Raw genomic sequence first — 24,980 nt, 5'->3', positions numbered from 1 at the left:
CATTATTAATGCTCCTTTATGCCTCGCCTTTCTGAAACCCGTCGATTTTTACAAAGCTCATCGTTCTGAGAAGCGAGGTGTGCTCTGATTGGCCAGCTATCCAGTGCGTTATGATTGGCCGAATACCTCAAGCGTGTGACAGAAATGTTACGCCCCTTACCATATTGTGATGCAGTGTCCCGGTGCGACGAGACCAAAACAATAAAACCCATTACAAACGAGGCATTTGTTGCATCCAGTGGGGACATACTGATTATAATGACTTATACTGTCTTTTTATGTGCTGCGTTGCATCGCGCCGCGTAAACATTACCATGTCTGCATTTGTGATCGGAGAAACGACAAACAACAAGCACAACTCTACACTGCTCAAAACTCGCGTTTGAATAGTCAGTGGCAAATTCTTTAAATATGAAAACATACTTACAGGCTGTGAGTCAGAAGCGCCAGACTGTCCTTGCAAAGTTGGAATTGCCCCACTTTATAGAAACAGCCTTTGTGCACAGCTAGCATTGTAGGCTACTCTCCCAGGTTCAGGAAATAGTCCTCCGTAAAATGCGCTGCACACACTCTAATATTTGGGTTGAACTGTTCTGGAACAGTGTTGTAAATACAACTTAACCACTGATTTCTAGTTGTGTCCTCTTTTGGAAGCCCAAACAAAGTAGTTTCGCTTTCACAATGAAACGCAGCTTCTCCAGGACACGGTGCCGGTGGCAGCAACAATACTACAGCGAGAATAAAAAGCCCTCTTTCTTTGCATTTGGGTGGTGTTTTGCGAATCTTCCCACACAGTGACGTAGACATGAGGGGGAGTGTTGAATGAGCTGTTTTAGGGGCCGTGGACGAGTCATAACTTTTATAAAGAATAGCACTTTGGGTTTGAGACTGTAGTCTTTGCAACTTTAGGGATATTATCTATGCATGAACAGCTTGTAACACTCCAAAGAGAAAGGAAAACTTGAAATCGCATCATATGCCCACATAGCAATTTTTCTCTGGCCCAGCTCCGGCCCACACAATCAGCTTTTGCTTTTGCGGTATGTGGGCCAAGCAAAAGCTGATTGTGTGGGCCGGAGCTGGGCCAGAGAAAAATTGCTATGTGGGTGACCCCTTTAAGGCATCAGTTTGTCCCATATTTGCAGGCATACGCCGTATGACCACCTAGACTATACAAATAACAAATAAATTATTATTTTTCCATAGTATTGTTTGAATTGCGAACGTAGCCGCTTCACAGCGAGTGAGACTTGTGTTTTGATTTCTGCAAATCAGTTTGGTCGAATGCAAAGATGCGTGATTATTGATCGTAAGCACAACATCCAGCTAGAAAACATATTATCTACCTTTTACTATTTGCAATAGTCGGACCGAGGCTACTATGGAATAACCTTCCTTTACCTGTGAAAGCTTCAAATTTGTCTACGAGTTTAAAACTAAATTGAAATCTTATTTTCTTACCTTGGCTTTTTAAACTTTAAGTTTGCAGGCTATGTTAAATTATCTTTCGATTTACTGATGAAAGCTGCATTAGCCCCTTGCATATCATTGCTCTTTTGTTGATTTTGATTGCTTCCATTGTCCTCATTTGTAAGTCGCTTTGGATAAAAGCGTCTGCTAAATGACTAAATGTAAGCTTCCCAAAGCACAAAATTTTTTTTCATATTTGTCTGTAATTGCTCAGAGTCCTTGAACATAAAAAAGAAAATCACTTTGAACTGCAAAAACCTGTTTTTTGAACCTATGTATGGGCCTCTCTTCATCATAGGGTGAGTAAAATGGATTACTCTTCATATATTTGTGGTCATATCACCATGTTTAAGGTTGCCTAGAAACAAGGGGAGGATCAAATCATATGCATTCACCATGCAATCAACGGGTTCAGGTCTTTTACTCTTTTTAGTATTAAAGCCGAGCCGCTAGAGGGCAGCATCACTGTTGTTCACCCTTAAAACAACAAAAACAAGGTGACGTTTTTAGTCTTTTAGTCTGACCACTTCCGCCCTGTTCATTCAACGCATGCTTCTCTGAGCAGCTGTGTTTATCAGGTCAGTAATGAACACCGTTGTGTTTATTTTAAATAGACTACATCCACGATGATCTCGTTGTTGATTGCGCGGCTGAGCGCGGTGTGTTTGTTGTGATGTGATTGTGAGATGTGTGCGCGTGTGTTTTGCTGGAGTGATGCATTTACTCAGATTATGCACCGTCAGGATTTGTCTTTATTCTCCATCACTGCGACATGTGCGAGGGACAGATACAGCAATAAAGACAGTATAGCCTGGAAGATTCCTCAAACCGACGACTGAGCCGTTTTTACTTTCACCATATACGGTGTTTTTCCGTGTCATCTGAGGGTTTGTAGCCTGCCGACGGACGCATCGGCGGTCATTCTCTCAGAATAGCACAGTGTGTGCTGGTGTAGTTAGTTACAGTTTAGATGTTTGTGCGCCGCTCTGTATTAAAGTAATAACCATATTTTTTGAAAATGTCTTTTAGACAGATCATGAATCATGACAAAACCTTCCAGGGTCATCCACACCAAAATATAATTGCCAGGCTTGGTAATGTAAATATGTGTGTGTGTGTATATATGAGTCAAAGACGAGATGTCACATTTTGTTGCTATACAATTTAATTTTCATAAATGATTTTGTATACATAAAAGCACACTAAATGCAAGCGTCTAATTTAAAGTTTTTGTGAAGATAAAATGTCAAAATATGGGTGAAATATTGTTCCATTGTTATTCAGCTACAGCGTAACATGTGAAAATGAAACAATATACTTATTCTGACTAGTACTTTTTTTAAATGTATACAAGAACGTGATCATACTTTTTTTTTTTTTTTTAATATTGAAATGATTGAAAACCTCCTTGCTGACAAATGGGTAAAAACTAGTGGTTTGAAGGTAGTGGTAAAGATTTAAAATGTCAGCTAATAAGTTTTTTTAATGTCATCTAATGATTCTTTGTTCTAAATCTGCCTGACAAGATTTTTTTTTTCTTCATAACTATTGTTATGCTGAATGATGTTTTAGTGGGTCTCTTCTGTAAATCGTGGTAAAAATATATGATGATAGTCATAATTTTTTGCTTAGAAAAAAATTAGACGGGACACAGAGCTATATTAAGTATTAATAGAGAGCTATTATATTTTTTCATATTGAACATATGTTTCTACTTATGATTTGCTATTAATGTAAAAGAAAATGAGATGGAAGAATGATATTCCAATGCTTTTGCCTTATCTTGCAAAAAGTTGCATTACCCCAGGAAACTAAAAAAAAAAGTATTCTGCCAAGAAATTTCTGTATGAGCTGCTTTTTGAATTGATGCATTCTTTGCATGTGAACGCAAAGTTTCTTGGAGAAGAGCAGTACTTCTGTGAGTGAATGCAAAGAAGTTAAGGGCTTTATATTATAGAATAATTAATTGGCTAGAAGAAATCTATCTAAATGTTTAATTAGTAAAATATCTTATCTGTTTGTCTGGAGGGGGTGTGTGGTCATTCTGGCTCACTTGGTGTTGTAGTCAAGAAAGCACATGGCCAAATGGGGAAAAAAAAACATTTAATCTAAAGAAATATATTATTTGTTTATGTAAGATATGTTAGTTGAATAATACAGCTTTGATTTAGTCTGCAGGGGGGGAAATCCAGACTGTACATGCAGTCTTTTTAGTAAACCAGCAAAACATCACCATGTTAGTGTATTCCTTGGGAGTCTGGAAAATTTCCAAAAGGGGGTTTTCTCACTGATGTCATAGAAGAACCATTTGTGGTCCGTAAGCAATAATGGCATACAGAGGAATGATCTTACTGGAATCACTTTCTAGCTAATTGACGATCAAAACATTGACAGCCAATCGGAATCCCTCCTGCTTTAAAGGGCTCAGACGTTTAAAGTAGCAGACCACAAAACTGCAGCAAATGCTACAATAAACATAATGTTATCATGCTTTGGTGTGGACGCTAATATCTTTATTGTTATAATTATCTTTATATTTATCATTCTTGGTGTGGACAAGATTAAGGCCCGGTTTCACAGATGGGGCTTAGTTTAAGCCAGGACTAGGCCTTAGTCAAATTAAGGTGTTTAAGCAGCTTTTATAAAAATGCCTTAGGAGAAAACATTATAGGTGTGCATCTCAAGACATATTTTAAGATATGTCAGAACAAGATATTTTCAGTAGAGACCGCTCAAACATGCATTTTAGTCTGGGACATGCCTTAAGCCTTGTCAGTGAAATCTGAGAATAGTGTGTAGTGTTTTTTTAGGTGGACTTTTAAAGCATTTGAATAATGAAGGATTTGTTTGTTTTTAGACGTCAGTATGAACCAAGAAAAATTGGCTAAACTTCAAGCCCAGGTCCGGATAGGGGGCAAGGTAAGAAGTATTGTCAGTGAACCCTGAACAATAATGATTTTGGACACATATTGTGGTTTTGCTGTTGTTTTTCTGTCTTTACTCAGTTTCGATTCCCTTTCTATAGGGAACAGCACGCAGGAAGAAGAAGGTGGTGCACAGAACAGCAACAGCTGATGACAAGAAACTTCAAAGTTCATTAAAGAAGCTTGCAGTCAATAACATAGCTGGCATTGAAGAGGTAGATCAGTAGCTCTCTAGTCTTTCTCCGCTCATCTCATTCTGTCCTGTTCAGAGAGAATTGAGAATTCGATCTTGTTTTGCAGGTGAATATGATTAAAGACGATGGCACAGTCATTCACTTCAATAACCCCAAAGTACAGGCGTCTCTGTCTGCCAATACTTTCGCCATCACAGGCCACGCAGAGACCAAACAGCTTACGGAAATGCTCCCGGGAATCCTCAGTCAGCTCGGGGCTGACAGTCTCACAAGTCTGCGCAAACTCGCCGAGCAGTTTCCCAGACAGGGTGGGTAAAGAGGTGGCTTTGAAATAGGGGTGAATTTACAGTTTAGTGTTGATGCTGACATCGCTGTTTCATTGCTTTTTTAAGTTCTCGACAACAAAGCTCCGAAAGCAGAAGATATCGATGAAGAAGATGATGATGTCCCAGGTATGAAGTTTGACGTTTTTTCTTTTGAACAAGCTGTAAATTGTAAGAAGCCGATTTAAGTCACTTTATTCTCTCTTCACAGATCTTGTAGAGAACTTCGACGAGGCATCAAAGAACGAGGCAAACTGAGCATTGGACCTGCAGTAACTGCTGTTCAGGACAAAGTCTCCTGCAGTATTTTTAAATTAGAGTGACAGACATATCATTTCAACACTATTCGGTGAAACCAGAGACTTTTATATCGTAAATTGGCTGTTCCAGATCCATTCCTGACCTTTCTCCTGCATTTATACAGAAAGATGGACGGTTTATTGAATGCTTAACGGTTATAAATCTTATCATGTTGCTAGTTTTGACGGCGATGGCTGTAAAAATTAGTCTTAATTATTTTTTTCTTTCTGTTAATTAAATAAAAATAAAGCTCATAAAACATTTCTAGATGGTGCTTTGCTTTTCCTCTAGATGCTTGAAAAGATTTGTCATGGGGTCTGTAGTATCATTAGGCATATTATTATTATTATTATTACAAGAGTAAAATGTGTTGTCCCTTTGAAATGTTTAAAATGCTAACTATTGCTAATAATAACACTATTGCTAGTTCTTTTGGCCAAAATTGTTGTACTATTGATTAATAATATCCTATGTATTTTAAGCTTTATCATTTTTATTTTTTACTTTTGCAGTATAACAGCCACCTAGAAGCTGTTTATGTTAAAAATGTCAGCAAAGTCATAAATAAAGATGGTCAATGATCATTAAATCTGCAAATGCCGATATTCACACAGATGCAAACACGGCGCATGCTGTGACCAGCTCGAACCCAATGCAAAATCTGCATGTAGAAATCTTTCCCCTCAAGAAATTCACATTTGCATTGATTCCTATTGAAATCACTTGGATTTCGCCAATTGATAGTAAATGTGACCGCACCTTAACCATAGGCTTCATTTGAGATCTAAATATGATCAAAAACAATACCTAATATTTCTAAGTTTTTTTTATGTTGACCCATGTTTGCAAACTGGCTGTATTTTTATACTGTTTCAATAATCATAACATTTACAGTGAGTTGAGATGCGTTCACATTTGCAGCTTTTCAGCAAATTTTCACAGGCGAAATCCAGTCATTTCAATAGGAATCCATTTCGTACGCATATTTCGCAGTAAGTTGCAGAGACACTTTCGTCACTTAACACAAATTTGCTTGGATTAAAGTGATTTTTCTGTGAGTTGTGCTTCATACATGGTTCCTGTATTGTGGACCCTTTTGCCTTCCGTATGCAACCCTGGACCACAAAACCAGTCTTAATAAGTAGCACAGATAGGGCCTATATTTGTTGCAATAGCCAACAATACTTTGTATGGGTCAAAATAATAGATTTTTCTTTTATGCCAAAAATCATTAGGTGTTATTTACATAATTATTAATCTATTGCTATGGATGTTTAAAAACAATAGCAGGTTGTGTTGATTTTCACACATGCCATGCATGGTGTTATTTAAGAATCTGCATAATAATAATAAAAAAATCATTAGGGTATTAAGTAAAGATATAAATTTCCTACCATAAATATATAAAAACTTAATTTTTGATTAATATGCATTGCTAAGGACTTAATTTGGACAACTTTAAAGGCGATTTTCTCAATTTTTTTTTTTTTTTGCACCCTCAGATTCCAGATATTCAAATCGTTGTATCTCAGCCAAATATTGTCCTATCCTAACAAACCATACATCAACGGAAAGCATATTTATTCAGCTTTCAGATGCCATATAAATATCTTGCCATATCTCGACCCTTATGATTGGTTTGTGGTCCACGGTCACATATTTCTCTAATGTGACCACCAAGCTGGGGTTGATTAAAAACTTGTTTATCTATAATAATGAGAGCATGTATACCCAAGTAATAGAAATACCAAGACAAAGATTGGTTGTATTAATAATATGAATTAAAGAGGAGACCTCACAGCGCTGATAAAAACTCCTCGTAACATTGTGTCCCTCTGAGTTCTCAAGTGATTGCGACGCCCCTGTGAACGCGCGTTGATCTCGCGCCGCTGTGCAGCCTCGCGCAGACCTCTGATGACGAGCACACACAGAGGTGGCGATGGGATACAGAGATCCTGGTAATTACTTACATTTATCATGTTTATTTCTTCGTTGCATCACTATCTAGCGCTAAAATAATCTCTGGTTCTTGTGGGAGTTGTCGGGGTTTTATTCTGAGATAATTATTGTAAGTGAGGGAAATTGGCTCTTGTTGACGGCACTGTGTCGCATTGCTGTAGTCACCAGCAGCCAGCCACAGGCGAGAGTGATGCTCATCAGCCATATATGAACACATGTGCATGTGCGTTTGCGTTGATGCTAACCAGAAGTGATGCTGAATTACCACGGGCACGTGTGTCCATGTCAAACGCATTGAAGATGTTGTCTTGTGTGAAGGTTGCGGCGGCTCTTCTGCAATGCAGTGCTGAGAGAATAATAACCAAACGCGTATTCAGTCCTCTCTGCGGTAACAGATGCTGCACTAACTTTTGGACCACAATTCCGGAGAATAGATTATAAACTATAATTCTGTGATGCTGTGACACTTCGCAGGCTAGAACGCTCCCATAAAATTGCGAGTGCGCGACGCGTTCTAGTTTGTCGCGTCGCGTTGCTGGCAGCGTAGATGGGGTGAGGCGACAAACTCGAAAGCAGTACTGCTCAGCACTTTTTTTGGCAGCTGTTATTGTAGTTATGTATCTGAATTTGTGTAAGTAATATACACTGAAATGCATTTAGTTGCGTCCATGCATGATTATGAATATGTGTATCTGCATATGCACCCATGCAGACGAGTCATTCTGTCCACTCAGCAAATCCTCACTGTGAAATAGTGATGCAGGATCTGTGTGTCTGAGAGTGTGGCATATAAAACGCTGAAATGCCTTAAGTTTTTGTATGGTAGTACCATATAGATAAATACCAACATCTTTTGAGGCCAAGTATCCTAGTAGATAAATAGATGGAGCATCATACATATTGTATAAATGTAAGTGTCCAAAACCTGGTCCATAATAATTCGTATGGGCCTAGTATGTTATGTTGTTTATACTGAAAAAAAAAAAAAAAATCATTATTTAGGTACAGAGTCATGTATTTCACATTTGAACACTGCTTGGTATTTATTGTTTAATTCAATTTAATATTTAAGAATTGGCATTTCATGTTTACCATTTATTATAATATGTGATATATTTATTTACTAATTTTATTTGGGATGCAACAATGCAACATTTAGCTTAAATATACACTTGGATATACATCACAGGAAGTTTCTTACATTTCAGCCCTGTAAAGCCTGACAAAAATCAATTTTTTAGACAAAATCTCAGTTTGCATCGTATTTGATATATCAGTCTTGTAAGGATTATGCTCAAGTAGGAAAAAGCACCTTAGTTTTATTCTGAAACTGAGTAAAAATATTTGCTGATATTTATATGGGTTAAAAGGAAGATGAAATTCTGGTAGCTTGTGATGTAAATCAGATTTTTTTTTTTTTTTTAAATAACAGTATAGCAGACTAACTAAGACTATAGTAAGATGATATTTAAATGCTTGGTTTTATGATCACTGCTGTAGTTTCAAAACACATAATGCAATGCAGTACAATGATAATTGAGAGATGAACGAATAACCGTTTCTCAAAAACCTGATGGATCATATTTGGGCTCACATTTTAACATGATTTTTCTAAAAAATTATAACAAGTAAACCGAAGTTGATTCAGTCCAGCATGTTCATCTTAAAAATATTAAAATGGATTATAATGTTTCAATTTTTAAAATAAAAAAAGCCGAGTGTCCTTGACAAATCCACTGGGTTGCTGGAAATTATTATATCTGACTCATCTTTTGGCAGGACATTGTGCGGGCCATGTCGTGATGGTTTGAGGGTAAAACAAAGCTCAGGGTGGGCTAAAGTATGATCAGTAACCCTCTCACTTTGAGCTCCCTCCACTGAGACTATGAGGCAAGCAGTAACCGCCACTCTGTCTGTGTGGGGTGAGAGGCGTTTCGGATACTCCACCCTCAAGGACTCCAGTGAGTCGCTGCTGGACGAGCGCAAGCTGAGACCTGGTCTGAAAGAGGACTCTGTCATTGAAGAGAAAGAGCGGGCCGAGAATGAGCAGGAGCAGCTGGAGGCTGTGCTGGGACTTCCATCCTCTCCTGTGGAGGACACCCACCAAACGGGCAGCACGGAGCTCTCAGACCCCACGCTAGACTGCAAGAAGGGTGGTGGGATGGAAGCGTCACTAGTGTGTGGTGGGAGGAAGGGTTCACTTGGTGCTTTGCCCATGCAGCGCTGCAGTTCTCTGGGCACCACGGCTCCACAGTGGGTCCCTGATTCTCAGGCACCAGCATGCATGAAATGTGGATCCAAATTCTCCTTCACCAAAAGACGTCATCACTGCAGAGCGTGTGGGAAGGTGAGAGATGCATGTGGGAATTTAATTAAGTTTAAAGGGATAGCTCACTCAAAAATGAAAATTCTGTCATCATTTATTCACCCCTTTCTTTCTTTCTTTCTTTCTTTCTTTCTTTCTTTCTTTCTTCTGTTGAACACATAAGAAGATATTTAGAAGAATGTTGGTAACCAAGCAATTGTTGATTCCCATTGACTTCCATAGTATGGGAAATATATGGTGGAAATGAATGGCTACCATCAATTTTTTTGGTTACCAACATTCTTCAAAAAAAAAAAAATTGGCCTGTACAGGTTCACCGTAAACCCTAACACTTGAAATAATTAATTGGTTTGACTAGCGCAAACTTAAACTAAATTGGTTCAATCACATTAACTTTTATGAGTTTTTAGAACATTCTTTTTCTTTTGAGTTTACACCATTGACGCATTTTAAGTAATCTGAATTGTTTCATTATTTTGAGTTTAATGAACTTGTTTATGAAACTGAAAGGGAGTGTAAATGCTCAATTGAAGTGTTATATAATCTTTTTCTGCACTTGATTAATGTTAAATGGGAGATTTTGTACTGTTTAATGGTTTGCTAAGAGTTTCTGCTCATGGTGAGAATATAGGATATAGGTTAGATGTTCTATATTGCTTTATGCATTCAGCAATTGCTATGCTAATCAAAGCATTGTGTTACCAATTAGCAATTTCACAATTACTGAATTAGCTATAGCTGGTTGTGGTGTTAGAACACTGGAATTTCTAAATTTGATGATATCTTGAAAAATATTTATATTAGATACCATTTTCGATACCACAGAGAAAAACTGCCTCAACGTTAAGGGCATAAAATGTTTTATTTTTATTGAAAGCTTGGGCTAGAACATGACAGTGAGTTATATCTTTAATGAAAACTTCTTCAGGTGGTAAAATACTGGAGAACTTGCACTATACACTGGAGAACTTTTTTTATGTGGATTTGCATATGCTAACTTCCAATGAGAGAAGTATTATTTTTCAAATTTTTACCAAAAATAGGGTTGTGTGAACATTATGGAGTGCATGTAATATCTGTTTCATTCATACTGTAAGCCAGAGGGCGCCCTTTTGCAGAAACTCATATGCGTCACAGAAGTAATAGAACCCATGACATTCCAGGAAATCCCTAATATGGACAAAGGCATCCAGGTATCGCTGAATAAAAAGAAAATAGAAACGGTTTAACTGATCAAACATGAAGACAATAATGACTTGACAGTGACAATATATGGTTTGTCTGTGTTCTTCAAGCCATCTTGTGAATTTTCATTAATATAAAGTATATTTATAATGCAATGCTAATTGACACAGGATGTATTACAGTAGAATACTATTAAATACATTTTCGGCCTCATTCTATGATAAAAATCAGATCACAAAACCACTCGCCTGACGTTATGAAGTGAGTTTGGAGTAAAAATGTAGATTTTGCGATAAGCAATCAATTAAAACCGGTTTGTACAAAATACAAATTTCTGCTTACTTAAATTTCAAATTTATTAACTCACAAAATTTTGATGTAACTGATTGCCTCAAATTTTTGAATTTTGCCAGCTTATTCAGGTTTAGAATGTTTGGAACCGGTGAGTAAAAGATAACAGAATTTAAATTTTGTGTGAACTATGCCTTTAAGATGTCATTCTCCTTAAAACATGAACATCTATTTGTTTTGCAGGTGTTTTGTGTGGTGTGCTGTGACCTCAGATTCAAGCTGACTCATCTCGGTGGGAAAGAGGGACGTGTCTGTGTCACCTGTCATTCAACTTTGATGAACCGTGAGTGTAGTGGTGGATTCTGCTTATGAGCTTTCACACATTAGTTATACAGTTACAATGATGTTATTTCATCAGGGACGCTTCGCAAGGACCAGAAGAAGGTCTGGTTTGCAGATAATCTCCTTCCACGGTCTGAGAGTAGAAGTGCCAACAGCTCTCCCATTCACAGGAGTGTGTCCCACACAGAGAGGGCTGAGCTCGCTCAGGCGGTATGACCGGACATGTTTCTGCTGCTTTGCTTGTCTATTCTATTCTATTTTTTGTAAAGTAACTTAAAAAACACTTCTATAATAATGACCCTATCCTAGAGAGGATGTTTTATTTACATTATTTTATTTTATTTTAATTGATTATTTGTTTATATATAATTATATATAATTTAATTTCATTTTAATCTTTGTGAAGAAATTGTCATGAACCTATAGAGAGGATATTTTATTTTATTTATTCATTATTTAATCATTATTTTATTTTATTATTATTTTTATGTCTTTATGAAGAAACTTTAAAAACATTTTCACACTCTTATAATGACTTTATAGGAGTATATATATATATATTTAGTTTATTTAATTTAATTTTTAATTTCTCTTTAGTCTTTGTAAAGTAACTTTAAAAATACTTATACACTCTTGTAATGGCACCATAGAGAGGATATTTTATTTGATTAAATGTTAATTTTATTTCATTATATTTTATTATTAATTATTTTATTTGTTTATTATTTTATTTTAAATTCCCTTTAATCTTTGAAAAGTAAATTCTCTTATAAGAAAAGTAAACACTCTGATAAGGACCCTATAGAGAGGATATTTTATTTTATTCATTGTATGATTTTATTTTTATTTTTTATTTCCCATGAATCTTTCTACAGTAATTTAAAAAACACCTTTACAATCTCTCATCGATTTTTATTTTATTTTATAATTATTTTAATTTAGTTTATTTACACTTTTACAATGGCCCTATTGAGAGGATATTTATTTTAATCACTATTTTATTTTATTGTTATTTAAATTTCCCTTTTATTCTTTGTGAAGTGACCTTTAGAAAAAAATATGTTATTACTTTTTGACTTTTTATTAGCACAATGATTGTCAATGATTTTACACTGTAGGAAGTATCTGACCTTAGAGCTGGAGATGAAGTCAGTGGCAACTCTACAAAACCCACTCCACCCAAGGACCTTCCCCCTATTCTGACATCAACAGGGGTCAAAGGAGGTATGTGTCCTAATAAGCACACTAGTTCTGACTAATTAGGCTTCACCCAAAATAATTTTTCCAAACCCTCCTTACTTTTTTCTGTGGAACAATAAGTTTTTCCATATAATGTATGCATACAATGAACACAAGCAGCTATGCACCAAAAATGGTGGGAACAACACAAGGGTGAGTAAACAATGACAAAAGTGTTATATTTGGGTAAATCATCACTAAAGAGATTCAGTATGAGATGTTATCAATACTTCTAAAGCATTTCATGAGTGATTTTGAGATTTCAGAGGCTGGTTCTTGTGTTTATTTCTGCAGACTACACTCTGGAGGAGAAGAGAACAGAGTCGTCTCTCTTAGAGGAGCTGGAGAGAGGTCTTGCGGAGCCTCTGGTGTTTGTGCTCAACGCAAACCTGCTGGCCGTTGTCAAGATTGTCAGCTGTATGTTGCTAATGTCTCATTCCACTATGCATTTTTGGTTTTGGTGATTTGACATGTGGAAGCTGTGTGAATCGGTATGGTATATTATATTGTGATTGAACCTGTTCTGTAGTATGTCACTGAGTGTGTGTGCACATGTGTGTTAATGATAAGCTCTGGATATTTTTACCTGGTATGTATTAATCTTAACAGCTGATCACAGCAGAAATGAATGTGACATCTGTCAGTCAGTGCATGCATATTGCTATTAAGGCTATATGTTCTGTGTGTGAGTTTCATCTACTACACAAACTCAATCACACGCAACGCTCACAGTGTTTTCAGCGTCTGCATCTCAATATATGAGACATGAACACACAAACTTCATCTCCAGAGCTGCTCTGCAAGTCACTTCACCTGCTTTTCATCGTTTCATTTGAGAAAAAACTACTAATCACACACTGAAATAAGTTTGGTTTAATAAATTGTGACAGAAATATATTATTGTGTACTAAAGATTTACTTTTCAAAATAATGATAATGATGTTGTTGTTATTTTTCAGGAATATTGTGCAACAAAGATATTTTACATCCATGTTTTAATTTATAGAGTGCATCTTTGACAAAAATAAAAATGTAATTTTTTTGTTGTAAATTAATTGTTATATTTTAGTTTCAATCTATAAATAGATTAATTAAATTGTGAAAGTTTTTTTTTTATTATACACCATTTTTGATGATAAATTTGTATTAAATTATGAAGCACAGACTGCAGAAAAAAAAAGGGAAACAGAATTTATGAAAAAATAAAACAGATTTCATGGGGCCCTAAATTAAGGCTCTGTGGAGTTTATTTGTGAACAAACAAGTAATGTTTGCATTCATTCTCAAGGTCTAACAAACATGTGGAAAGCATTTCCTTATATTTTGATGATATGGAAAAGCTATAATGATTAAAAAAAATTAATAAATCTATATCGCCCAGCCCTAACTTCTGATATCAATATGCTAGTGTGTTCATGTGATCACTAAGGTGTTTTTGTGTTCCTGTAGATGTGAACCGTCGGTGTTGGTGTGTTATGTCGAAGGGCATGCATGCTGTGGGACAGCCAGAGGTGGTCATTTTACTGCAGTGTTTGCCTGAAGAGAAGAGATTCCCGACGGATATTTTCAATCATTTCATTCAGATTTACTGGGATGCCCAGACAGGTGAACCTTGCGCTGGATGTTACTCAACCATAGAACTAAGACCAAACATCTGCAATGTCTTGATAGTTCTTGATCTTGCTTTTTCTTCAAGCAGCAGGAAAGCTTCTAAATCACCTAAGTCACTCTTTGGTATCCCGAGGGTTTCTGGGTAATAACGAGCACGCTGGCTTTCTTTACGTACGTCCAACGTTCCAGTCCCTGGAGGGCCTGCCGTTACCTGCGCCTCCCTTCCTGTTTGGGCTCCTCATGCTCCGTGCAGAGGCTCCATGGGCCAAAGCCTTTCCCCTGAGACTCATGCTGCGTTTAGGAGCGGAGTACAGATGTAAGAAAACTAAATAAAACTAAGATTAATATACACTGCCTTTCAAAATTTTGGAATATTTTAAAATGTCATTTATTCCTGTGATGGTAAAGCTAAATTTTCTGCAACCATTACTCCAGTCATGTTCAAAGTTTACGGTCTTTTTTGTTTTTTTAAAGACAGGACACTGGACATTTTATCAAAAGTGACAGTAAAGACATTTATAATGTTACACAAGATTTCTATTCCAAATAAATGTTGTTCTTTTGAACTTTCTATTCATCAGAGATCCTGAATAAAATATGTAAAAAAAAATATGAACTGTTTTTAATATTGATAATATCAAATGTTTCTTGAGCAGCAAATCAGCATATTAGAATGATTTCTGAAGGATCATGTGACACTGAAGACTGGAGCAATGATGCTGAAAATTCAGCTTTGCATCACAGCAATAAATTACATTTTAAAATATATTAAAATAGAAATCAGTTATTTTAAATTGTGACTGTTTTTACTGCATTTATGATAAAATAAATGCAACCTTGTTGAGCATAAAATACTTCTTTCAAAAACATTTAAAATCTTACTGATCCCAGACTTTTAAAATGGTAGCATACTATGATTTGGGACAGCTACTCATTTGGCAGACTATTTAGTGAAAATAATATACAAATTGAGATGCAGAGTTATGAAGGGTCTTTTTTGTTATTTGTTAACTGTCATTCTTACAAAATTGAGAAAAGCTCTAATGTCATTGATTTCTCTCTATGCATTACTGGTCTCAGGAAGCATAGCAGTTGAGTTTTTTTTGTGTTTTCTGCTGTCCTGTAGTCTATCCCTGTCCCTTGTTCAGTGTGCGCTTCAGAGAGCCTCTCTTCGGACCTGTCAACAACAGTATAATGAGACTCTTAGTGGTGAGACTTGTGACCTGTTTCAATTACTCTTTCTTGTCATACTGCTTCCTGTTTAGTTCATTTGATGTCTTTTAATTGATTTCCATTCTTTTTTGATTCTCAAAGGATTTCCGTTTTTACCGTTACACACTGCCAACAGTGCCAGGGCTCGTGGTTGATCTAGAGGCAAGAAGCACCTGTATAAGAATCCCTAAAACACGTCATCCAGAGGTACTATATCACCACACTAGATGCTGGAATACACTATACAAATTTCACAGATTTACAGTCTGGACAAGTTGATGCTAGTTGACAAAAGTCAAAGCCATTCAGCAAATTTGAGCTGACAGATTTTATAGAAAATTGTGTGGTCCCAAATTCTGATTTTCCAGACGGAGGATATCAGACATGTTAGTTTTAGTGTTTACTGTTCTGTTCACACACAGTTCAGTAATTTACGGGAGTCACAACGTTCAACAATACAACAATCGTATTGACTCAGAAATGTACAGTGTGTAAAGAATTGAACTGAACAACTAGTAGTTTAAGACAAGTTTAAACAAGTTTAAAAGCATGTCAGAGTTTGTCTTTCCTGTATGTGTGGTGAAGAAATCACAGGATACGTTTTGAATCAGAGTTGCCAGATCCTGCTAGAAAAAATAAACAGCAAATGAGAACAAGTCAATAATAAACTCAAATCCAAAATGTCATCTTGGAAATAAGCCGCATACCACAATATAGTGACCTGCACCGGCCCACTTTATTAACTCCATAAACTGGTTTGCTTTATGAACCGAGCCCAAACAACAAGCCCTAAGATGCTTGATACGTGTTGCTCATAATAAGTGGATATGGCAGTCCTTAAAGAGTAAGCTCTGTGAAGTAGCCTTCCAAATATAAACAAAACACAATGGCTCTGTTCACTGTGATTTAGTTAAAATCGTTGAACACAACGAGTCTTTGGTTGCTGTAATTTTACTTTGGTTGAAAATGGCGGATACCAAACATGTGAGATGCCAGAACATTGTAATAGTTACCATTCTTTCATTGCAATTTTTAAATTCTGTTTTTAAATTCACGTTCTGTTCTGTACACACACACAAATCGATAAATTAGTGGATTAAAAGGCCTCTGACAAAAACCTTCTTTAAATGCTTTTAAATTATTTTATCCTCAAAATTGGTTTTGAAAATGACCGAGACCGATAGCCATAAAAATGCTTAATATCTGTGCCGATAATCGGCCAGGCTGGTAACTGGTCAACCCCTAATTTAAATGCTTTTAAATTATTTTATTGGCAAATCGCTTTGAAAATGATGATAACGATAACCATAATAATGCTTAATATCGGTGCCGATGATCAGTCGACCCCTTATTTAAATGCGGTTGTCACTCCTGAAACTTTACAGTGTGTACACGGCCTTAGTGTATTAACCTAAAATCATGTCAAATATAACCGTGAATTGTTCCGAGTAGAAAATGCATAAGGAGCACCAATGTATCATTTCCAAAGCAGATGGTAAGAGCATGATATTTTTGGTTGCTTGTGCCTTGAATATCAGAAGGTTTATCATCAAAATGGAGTTGAATAGATAAGCACACCTGAGGTAAAGAGTAATTCTTTCATTTCTTCGGGTAATGAGGGTCTTGTCTCTGTCTCTGTCTCTGCTGGTGTTTTAGCTGCTGAAAGCTCTGAATAAGTCTAATGAGAGAGTGCTGGCCCTGGGCGCCTGCTTTAACGAGCAGGCTGACTCTCATCTCATTTGCGTGCAGACGACAGATGGACAGTACCAGACGCAGGCCATCAGCATTCACAGCCAGCCACGCAGAGGTGAGAGCGAACATCCCAACACTTATGTCAGCTTAAGCCGGGCTCACGCTAGAGGATTTTTAAAATCCTAACCAATTATGAAATCTGGTTGCAGCACACACATAAGAAGAATCTTTGCAGATTATCTTCCCTCAAATCTTAAACATGCACACACTACAAGATTTGAAAATTGTGGCTCATCACACACTACAAGATATTATTAAGATTATCATGCCAGAGGGAGCACCTCACAGGATCTCATGCAGCAGTGACGTTTACATATGTTAGCTAGCGTGCTAGCAGCTTTCTGCACTCACCTGGTACGTTCAAAACTGAGGCAATTTCACCCCAGCGCTTCTCTTTCTCCTTACGGTTGTGATACATTTTCGACACATTAAACAGAAAGTTACTACAAAACGTCAAGAAGCAGTTTCCTCCGTCTCCACTATCCAACAGAGCCGTACAGCAGCTGTTTTGCAGTCGCACAAACAGCGACTGCAAAAGTAATCATATAGCCGTCATCATCCTGATTTAAATCCTAAATATCAAACATGTTTGATATGATCGGTGCGGCCCCGATTTGTGTGCGAGCAGATCGGGAGGTGCAAGACTCGATCGGTGAACGCCTCACATTACCAGATAATCCGCACCGAACATCGGGACCGATCGAGGTGCTCAACAAGATTTTTGCTCCGATTCTCAGGAGGGGGAAATCGGGGCTAAATCAGGCTACAAATCCTGTAGTGTGAGCCCGGCTTTATAGAAACAAATGTCTGTTGTTTCCTTAATTGTTTTGTTTTGAATGTTAGTACAGTGGTCGAAAAAAGGATTTGGACACATTTTGCACCTAGAACTGTATGAATGTCATTGCATAGTATAATAAACAATCAAACCTATGTATTTATTTAACCCTTGTGCTGTGTTGAAAATCCTTTACCTAATTTGGTCAAAAATGCCTGGCCTTTTAAATTGCTTGTAAATCTCTTATTATTATTATCATGACATATTGGATTTGATCTCTCTGTCAGGTTTTGTGTTTTTTCTTTTGGACCTGATTAATGATTAATCATTGATCTGAGTACCTGTGGCACCTGTAAAAATCTTTTTATGCATCCTTAGGGACATTTTCATCTTTTTTTATTTTTCTAATTATTTTTTATTTTTAAAGAAATGCGTTGCAAAAACAGAAACGTGCTGCAAATAGTCACAACACAAACAAATAAAGAAATGTGCTGCAAAAACAGGCTGCAAAGAGGCACAGACCGCATCGAAATGTTTAAGGGAATAACAAAGTGACGAACATGGCTGAGATATATTTATCAATGTTTGCTCTGAAAGGTGAGATTTTTGTTTATTTTATTTAATTTTTTGATATCATTAGCCAAAATACTCTGATGAAATACACAATTACTGTAACTGTGAAAGGTTATGTAAGCTTGCTAACTTATTTTACAACTTCCCTTACAAAAAGTTAACCATAGCCTAGGGTATTAAAATAAATGAATGAATTAAAACATTTATTATATAAAAAATAAATAAAAACAAAAAATGGTTACCATGCGCAAATTAACCATGGATTTACTACACTAACCATAGTTTAATCATGGTATTTGAACAACTGTGGTCATAATCAATACACCAAAAAAAAAAAAGTTTGTTGAGGTAATTATGTTGTGGTCTGTGCTACTTGCACGTTTCTGTATTTGGGTTGTGAGTATTTGCAGTGCGTTTCTTAACTGAGTTGTGTTGCGAGTATTTGCAGCACATTTGCTGTCAAACTGATGAAGATGTCTTTATTTGCTGGTACTTTTTCTATTTGCATGTATTTTCTGAAGTTGCAGCACGTTGAGCAATCCGTAATTTTCCAGCTGATGATGACATTGTCTCAAAATTAAAATTCTAAATTAATGTTGTATAATTAATATACTGTATATAATATTTTTATGACTATTTTTGGACACAGACATATTTGTCTTCCAAGGAACTCTGTGTACCTTATTTAAATTGATGCACAAGGGTTAATATACAATTTATTTAATATTATTACATTATTTAATATGACAAACAAAATAGTCAATTCTAAACTACATCAACAAAGGACTGATTAATTTGTGTCTTTCCTTAAACGCTCACTTGAGGGCACTGTCTGACAGTCTTTCGGTCGTTTGTTGACTGGATTCTCTCACTGAATCTAAATCTGTGTTTCTGTTCACCTTTCAGTCACTGGCTCGTGTTTTTTTGTGTTCAGTGGAGCGCTCAAACCTTCATCAGGGTTCTTGGCCAAGTCCAGCATTGTGGAAGGTTATGATTTGTTCATTTCTGTGTTTCATTAAAGCAACACAACTCTTATTTTAAAGATTTGAATTAAATTTAAACTCAATCTATTTTCCTAAGGCATTTAGATTGTAGAAATCAATTTAATGTCTTGACTTTTCAAATATTTTAATTCATCAATTTGAACTCGAGACTTAAATTCAAAAAGCAGACAAAAACTGTAATTTAAGGGACTTAAAGGCAATTTCAAGCAAATTGATAAACGGGGTGCACAAAATATAGCCTATGTTTGATTTTAGTATGTATTCTCTTAAAGAATAAAATTTGATATTTCTTGAGAAATCACTATTAGAAAATATATAGTTATCATCAATACACATGAAATGTACCCTAAATGATAGAACGAGCCCTGTCTAACTCGAACATGTGCAGGAGTTTAGGTGTACTGTATACAGTATATGTGCATGTGCTAAGATTCCATGCATCTGCTCAATGTTACAGATGGTTTGATGGTGCAGGTAACCATGGAGGCCATGGCTGACTTGCGTCGATCTCTACGGGACATGAAGGACTTCACAGTCACCTGTGGAAAACTCCCCCCAGCAGAGAGGCAGGAATATGTGCACATTCAGTGGCAGGATGAAGAGCCGCGCTTCAATAAAGGGTTAGAAGCAAATATATATGCATATACAGTTGGTCTAAAGCTGTGCTGGTTTCCTCTCATTCTGTCCTGTGTCTCACAGCATCATCAGCCCCATCGATGGCAAGTCTATGGAGTCTCTCACAAACATCAAGACCCATCAGCGCTTGGAATACAGAGCCAATGGGAAGCTCATACGCTGGACAGAGGCAAGCAGGTTTACTTGTGACTTGTGGAGTGTTTGTGTTTTTAGTACGTTTGCTCATTTTTAGAGTTAGGGATAGATATAAACCCTGAATCTTAAAGGGATAGTTCGCCCAAAACTGAAAATTCTGTCATCATTAATTAATTAATTTAAAAAAATAGATAAATGAAAAATGTATGTATTTTCAATTAATATTTAATATATTTTTCCATATAAAATTATAATATTTATATTATATTATTTTTTCCCACAATTTTGTATCTGACCCTCAGCAATGCCTTGCGGCTTATTTTAGAGTCAAATCAGAGTGGTAGAGAGGTAAAAATATGGAAAATAGAGGACATAGAGGGCTTTTTTAATGCCTTTATTTGGATTTATGCGTATGGATTAAGTGCTTGCTGCATCTTAGTGGTTTTATCTGAATTTGATTGAATTTCAGTTACTGAAAATGCTTTTGAAAACCACTTTCAACAACCGGTTAATTCCTGGTTGAATTTCTTCACAGGTGTTTTACTTGCTGAAAGATCAACATCCAAATGGTCTTAATAACCACACCAGCCATAACCGTCTGACAGAGCGTCTTGCGCGGGCGTTCTGCCTGGCACTGTGTCAGTCTCTTTGTTTGCTGAAGGAGGATGGCATGACCAAACTGGCGCTGAGAGTCATCCTGGACGGCCAGAAGGTGAGTGATCATTATGTCCACAGCTGTTGTGCCACAGATAATTTTTTCCCCCATTGTAGTCATTTATTGGACACAGAAGTAATTAACCAAACAAAATAATGATAATAATAAATATATTTGTACAATTTTAAAAGTACTCATAGACATGCATTTTACTCAATTACTCATTTGTGCGTGCATCATGTATATACAGAGAGAGTGATGAGTAAATAAGTACAATAAATGCATGAGTATTTTATAAACTTGTGTAAAAAATAATTTACATTAGGTTATTGTAATCTAATATGACAATATTTTATATCATGCTTATATAAAAAAAATTAATTAATATTTTCCAGATAATATTTTACACTATTTTTATTTTTCACATTTTCATAGGTTTTTATTGGGGCTGTCAAGCAATAATTATAAATATTTTTAAACTTAATAAATATATTGGTTTTATGAATAGTCGTTTACATTCACTTATTTAACTCAATTATCTCTTTCTCTCTGTTTTTATAATATTTTTAAACTAAATAGATATATTGGTACAAAATACTCGTATACATTCATTTATTTTACTCAATTACACATCTCTCTCTGTATATATATGCGATTTAGTTAATAGTATATATTTACACATTTTCTACCTCTGTCCTTCAAGAAAAAAACAACAATTTATTCCTTATCACATGTACTGCACCTCATCTATTGACTTTTCCAAGGCTGTTTTTAGACTACCAGATTTTTGTAGTTTTATTACTCCTTTATGTACTCAGAACTGTATTCTCAATCTCAGATTGGATCTCAGATATAACATAGACTTTCAGTTGTTGTGTAGTTCAGTGTTGTGTAAGGGTCGGTCAGGAGTGTAGCATGTGAGTGTGATCTGCGTGACTTTCTCCCCAATGACACCAATCTTCTGCTTTACTATTAGTGCTGCATTTTGATTAAATCTCTGGGGTTTTGAGTAAAGGTCAAGACACCAAAGGACAAAAGTTTTCTTATCATCATTTCTTTAATCTTTCAGATGGAGTTCTTGGCAGGCAGTAACGGGCAGCGCCTTCCAGCTCCGTACCAGGAATGTCTTAACCAATCATTAACGTCCGTGGTGCAGAGTAACTCTCAGTACCAGGGTCTCGCCGCCTGCCAGCTGGAGCTCATCTTCTATATTCTGGAGGACACATCATAGAGACGGACCACCCACTGTCACATGTGCCAACACGCCCAGAAACCTCACGAGCAAAACCTTTGAGTTCAGTATCATTTGAGAGTGGAATGTAGTAGACGTCCTCATGGGGCAGCTTATTTTAGTAGTTTAGTCAATACCCTACTGCTCACTGTGAAAGGGTCTGGGGCTACAACATCAAATGGCTTTAAAAACTACTAATATCTCTGTCATCACTAGAGGCCGACCGGAGTATCATTTTAGCTGATCAATCAACACCAGTAACAGCTCTTGGAAATATTGAGTAACGGCAAAAATGCACTTGCAGAAGCCCGTTTCTGCCTCAGAGTTGTAAAAATACAATTCATGGTATTACTCATAACTGCAACCTCGCTATTGCAATGATTTCTAGTTATTGATTTCTCGTAAAACTTTATATCTCACAGTTTGGAAACAAAATGCAACCATTTCTCTCAGTTATCTCATGTGTGCAACTTTATTTCAGCATCATATTTCAATATTGTGACTGTTTCTCATAATTGTGACTTCTTATAATTCGTCAATTTTTCATTACTTGTTATTGCAACTTTAACCTCATATCTTGCTATTGGAACTATTTATCTTAATTGTGAGTTTATATCTTGCAGTTGCAGCTTTCTTGTAATTGCGACTATTTCTCATAATTGTAACTTTATATCTCACAATTGACCCTTCGCAAAGACCCACCCTCCCTTAGTTACTGTTGCTATGCCCTACAAGCCATGGCAATCTCATCACAGAGCAAAGACAGTGACAATGTGCTGACCGGTAAGACAGAGCAGGTTACTTTTGGTTTGAAAAAGTCTCAGCTTTCAAAAAATTGTCATTTTGTAAGAAATTCTAACAATAAATGCCGTTTTGTGGCTCTTTAACGTGTCGTGACAGATTGCTGTATTGCCTCATTTCAAGCAGCATGTGAAACAATCATCTCTTCCTCTTTACTAGATATAGCGCAAAATAAACATGAATGAACATCAGAAGGCATCTTGTTTCAACCGCCATGGCTTGTCGGACATAGCAACAGTAACGAAGGTGGGCGGGTCTTTGCGACATGTAATTTCAGCTATTTTGCGATTTCTTTAATTCTTGTAAAACCATTTCTCATAATTACGACTTTGAATCTCTTAATTGCTACTTTATTTCCACCAGAGTAAAAAATAACGTAATTATGAGTATTTCTTATAACCGCAACCTTTATATCTTGCTATTTTGACACTTTCTTTTTTTACTCAAAATTATGATTTTATTTCCACCTCAGAGCAAAGCAAAGCGTTGTAACTGTCTTAATTATGACTATATCTCACAGTTGAAACATTCTATTAATTTAAAAATTTAAATGCGACTTCATTTCTTAGAATCTAAACTTCGCATCTCACAACTGCAATTCTCATAATTGCAATTACTTCTCAATCGCAAATTCATATATCAAAATTGCAACATTTATGTAATTGCAACCTTGTGTCTACCAATTACGATTATTTCTCGCAACTGTGACTTCATGTCTCACATTTGTGACCGTTTTGTATAATTTATTTATTTCTCATAACTGAGACTGATACAATACCTCATAATTGCAAATAAATTTTTCCAATTTTTTTTTCCTTTAAAATTTTTCTACTTTTTTTTTTTTTTTAACTTTGAGGCAAAAATAGGCTTCCAGATTTTCTAGAGATCGACCAAAGCCTCCAGTGGAGAATGCTTGTTTTTTTTGTGCTGTGACTACACTAAAAAACAGAGCCAGACACAAGACAGGACATGGATTTAAATTCTTACATTAACCAGTATACTTATTGACTCATCTAAGTCGGTACTGCTTTTCAGAGGGTTAAGTCAAAGTTACGCATTCACAAGAACTTAAATGTTAACGTTTTCAATATTCTGATACCACAAAACCCATTATCGGTTGACCTCTAGTCATGGCCAAAGGCTCATCTGTGACAAACTGACGTAGCTGTCTGTAGTACTGTAGTCTGGACTCCTTCTGTAGACCTTGGCTCTTTGAAGGATTTGAAACTTGAGGCCTGAAACATGCTGACAAATCAGGACCAAAGTGCGATATGAAACCTGATTCCAGAGCGAATGAGATTTATGAGCATGACATGATATTGGAGAGAGACTCTGTTTCTTCTAGTCTTCCACATGTAGAACTCATTGTAGCCTTGGCGATCTCTGTTGTACTTCTCCATAGAGGCGTGAGGATGATTTCCTCCTGAGTCACTGTACAAAATCCCATGTAACGCCCCGTTCTCCCAGCTTGCCGAGAGGAGCGCCCTGACCTCTGCCCTACATTAACGCACACCTGCCTGGAAAAAAAAGCGCTAGGAATTCAGCCAAACAAAGATGACGCTTGGATAAACAGGAGCGAGAATTATATGCACAAACTCTCGTGCACTGTGAGCTCAAAGTCATTTGTTCCTACACAACCTCGTTGAACTGTCTTCTGACCTCCCTCACACACACACACACACGGCGTAGGATGCTTGCTCATCTGGTCTTCCTCTGTTGCTTTTCAGAAACTGAATGGACTTTTTGTTTACACTCAACATGCTGCACATATTTGAGATGACAAATGCAGATTATGAAGGAGAAATGTGGCATGCACACACTGCGTTTCTTTATAAAGCGCATCCGATTAAAGCTGACCGACTGAAAACAAAACACGAGAAACCACAAGAGCGAAGACGCAGAGGTACTCTTGCATTCTTGTAAATGATTAAAAAGTATTTTAATATGTCAAGCATTTGCATTGGAGATGTCACTTGCAAATTTCAGCTGGAATTGTAGGTCAAATGACTTGCACAGGTTTTATTCAAGAAGGAACTACAATG

The 24,980-nt window shown here is 36.4% G+C and overlaps 2 protein-coding genes across 3 annotated transcripts; both read left to right on the top strand.

Annotated features, from left to right (window-relative positions):
• The first annotated feature begins 1,953 nt into the window (after nt 1–1,953).
• On the top strand, nt 1,954–5,474 carry btf3l4 (basic transcription factor 3-like 4). The gene is made up of 6 exons (XM_058791334.1): nt 1,954–2,048; nt 4,328–4,389; nt 4,496–4,609; nt 4,695–4,896; nt 4,981–5,040; nt 5,123–5,474. The coding sequence occupies exons 2-6, from the start codon at nt 4,336–4,338 to the stop codon at nt 5,167–5,169; spliced, it is 477 nt and encodes a 158-aa protein (XP_058647317.1). The 5' UTR covers nt 1,954–2,048; nt 4,328–4,335; the 3' UTR covers nt 5,170–5,474.
• A 153-nt stretch (nt 5,475–5,627) lies between these two features.
• zfyve9b (zinc finger, FYVE domain containing 9b) lies at nt 5,628–24,891 on the top strand. Of its 2 annotated transcripts, none has more exons than XM_058791320.1 (16): nt 5,628–7,169; nt 8,950–9,517; nt 11,216–11,315; nt 11,391–11,524; nt 12,433–12,538; nt 12,848–12,970; nt 14,003–14,158; nt 14,253–14,480; nt 15,291–15,373; nt 15,479–15,583; nt 17,033–17,183; nt 19,383–19,463; nt 19,938–20,100; nt 20,180–20,285; nt 20,787–20,963; nt 21,976–24,891. In XM_058791320.1, the coding sequence occupies exons 2-16, from the start codon at nt 9,056–9,058 to the stop codon at nt 22,135–22,137; spliced, it is 2,337 nt and encodes a 778-aa protein (XP_058647303.1). In that variant the 5' UTR covers nt 5,628–7,169; nt 8,950–9,055; the 3' UTR covers nt 22,138–24,891. The 2 variants fall into 2 exon arrangements, with proteins under 2 accessions (XP_058647303.1, XP_058647302.1); XM_058791319.1 differs by having other exon boundaries at nt 14,250–14,480.
• The last annotated feature ends 89 nt before the right edge of the window (nt 24,892–24,980 follow it).

Source organism: Onychostoma macrolepis, chromosome 11, assembly GCF_012432095.1.
Source record: "Onychostoma macrolepis isolate SWU-2019 chromosome 11, ASM1243209v1, whole genome shotgun sequence".
In the NCBI taxonomy this organism is placed as follows: domain Eukaryota; kingdom Metazoa; phylum Chordata; class Actinopteri; order Cypriniformes; family Cyprinidae; genus Onychostoma; species Onychostoma macrolepis.
Note: the sequence above shows the minus strand (reverse complement) of the source record. Positions and strands in the feature narration are given on the sequence as shown.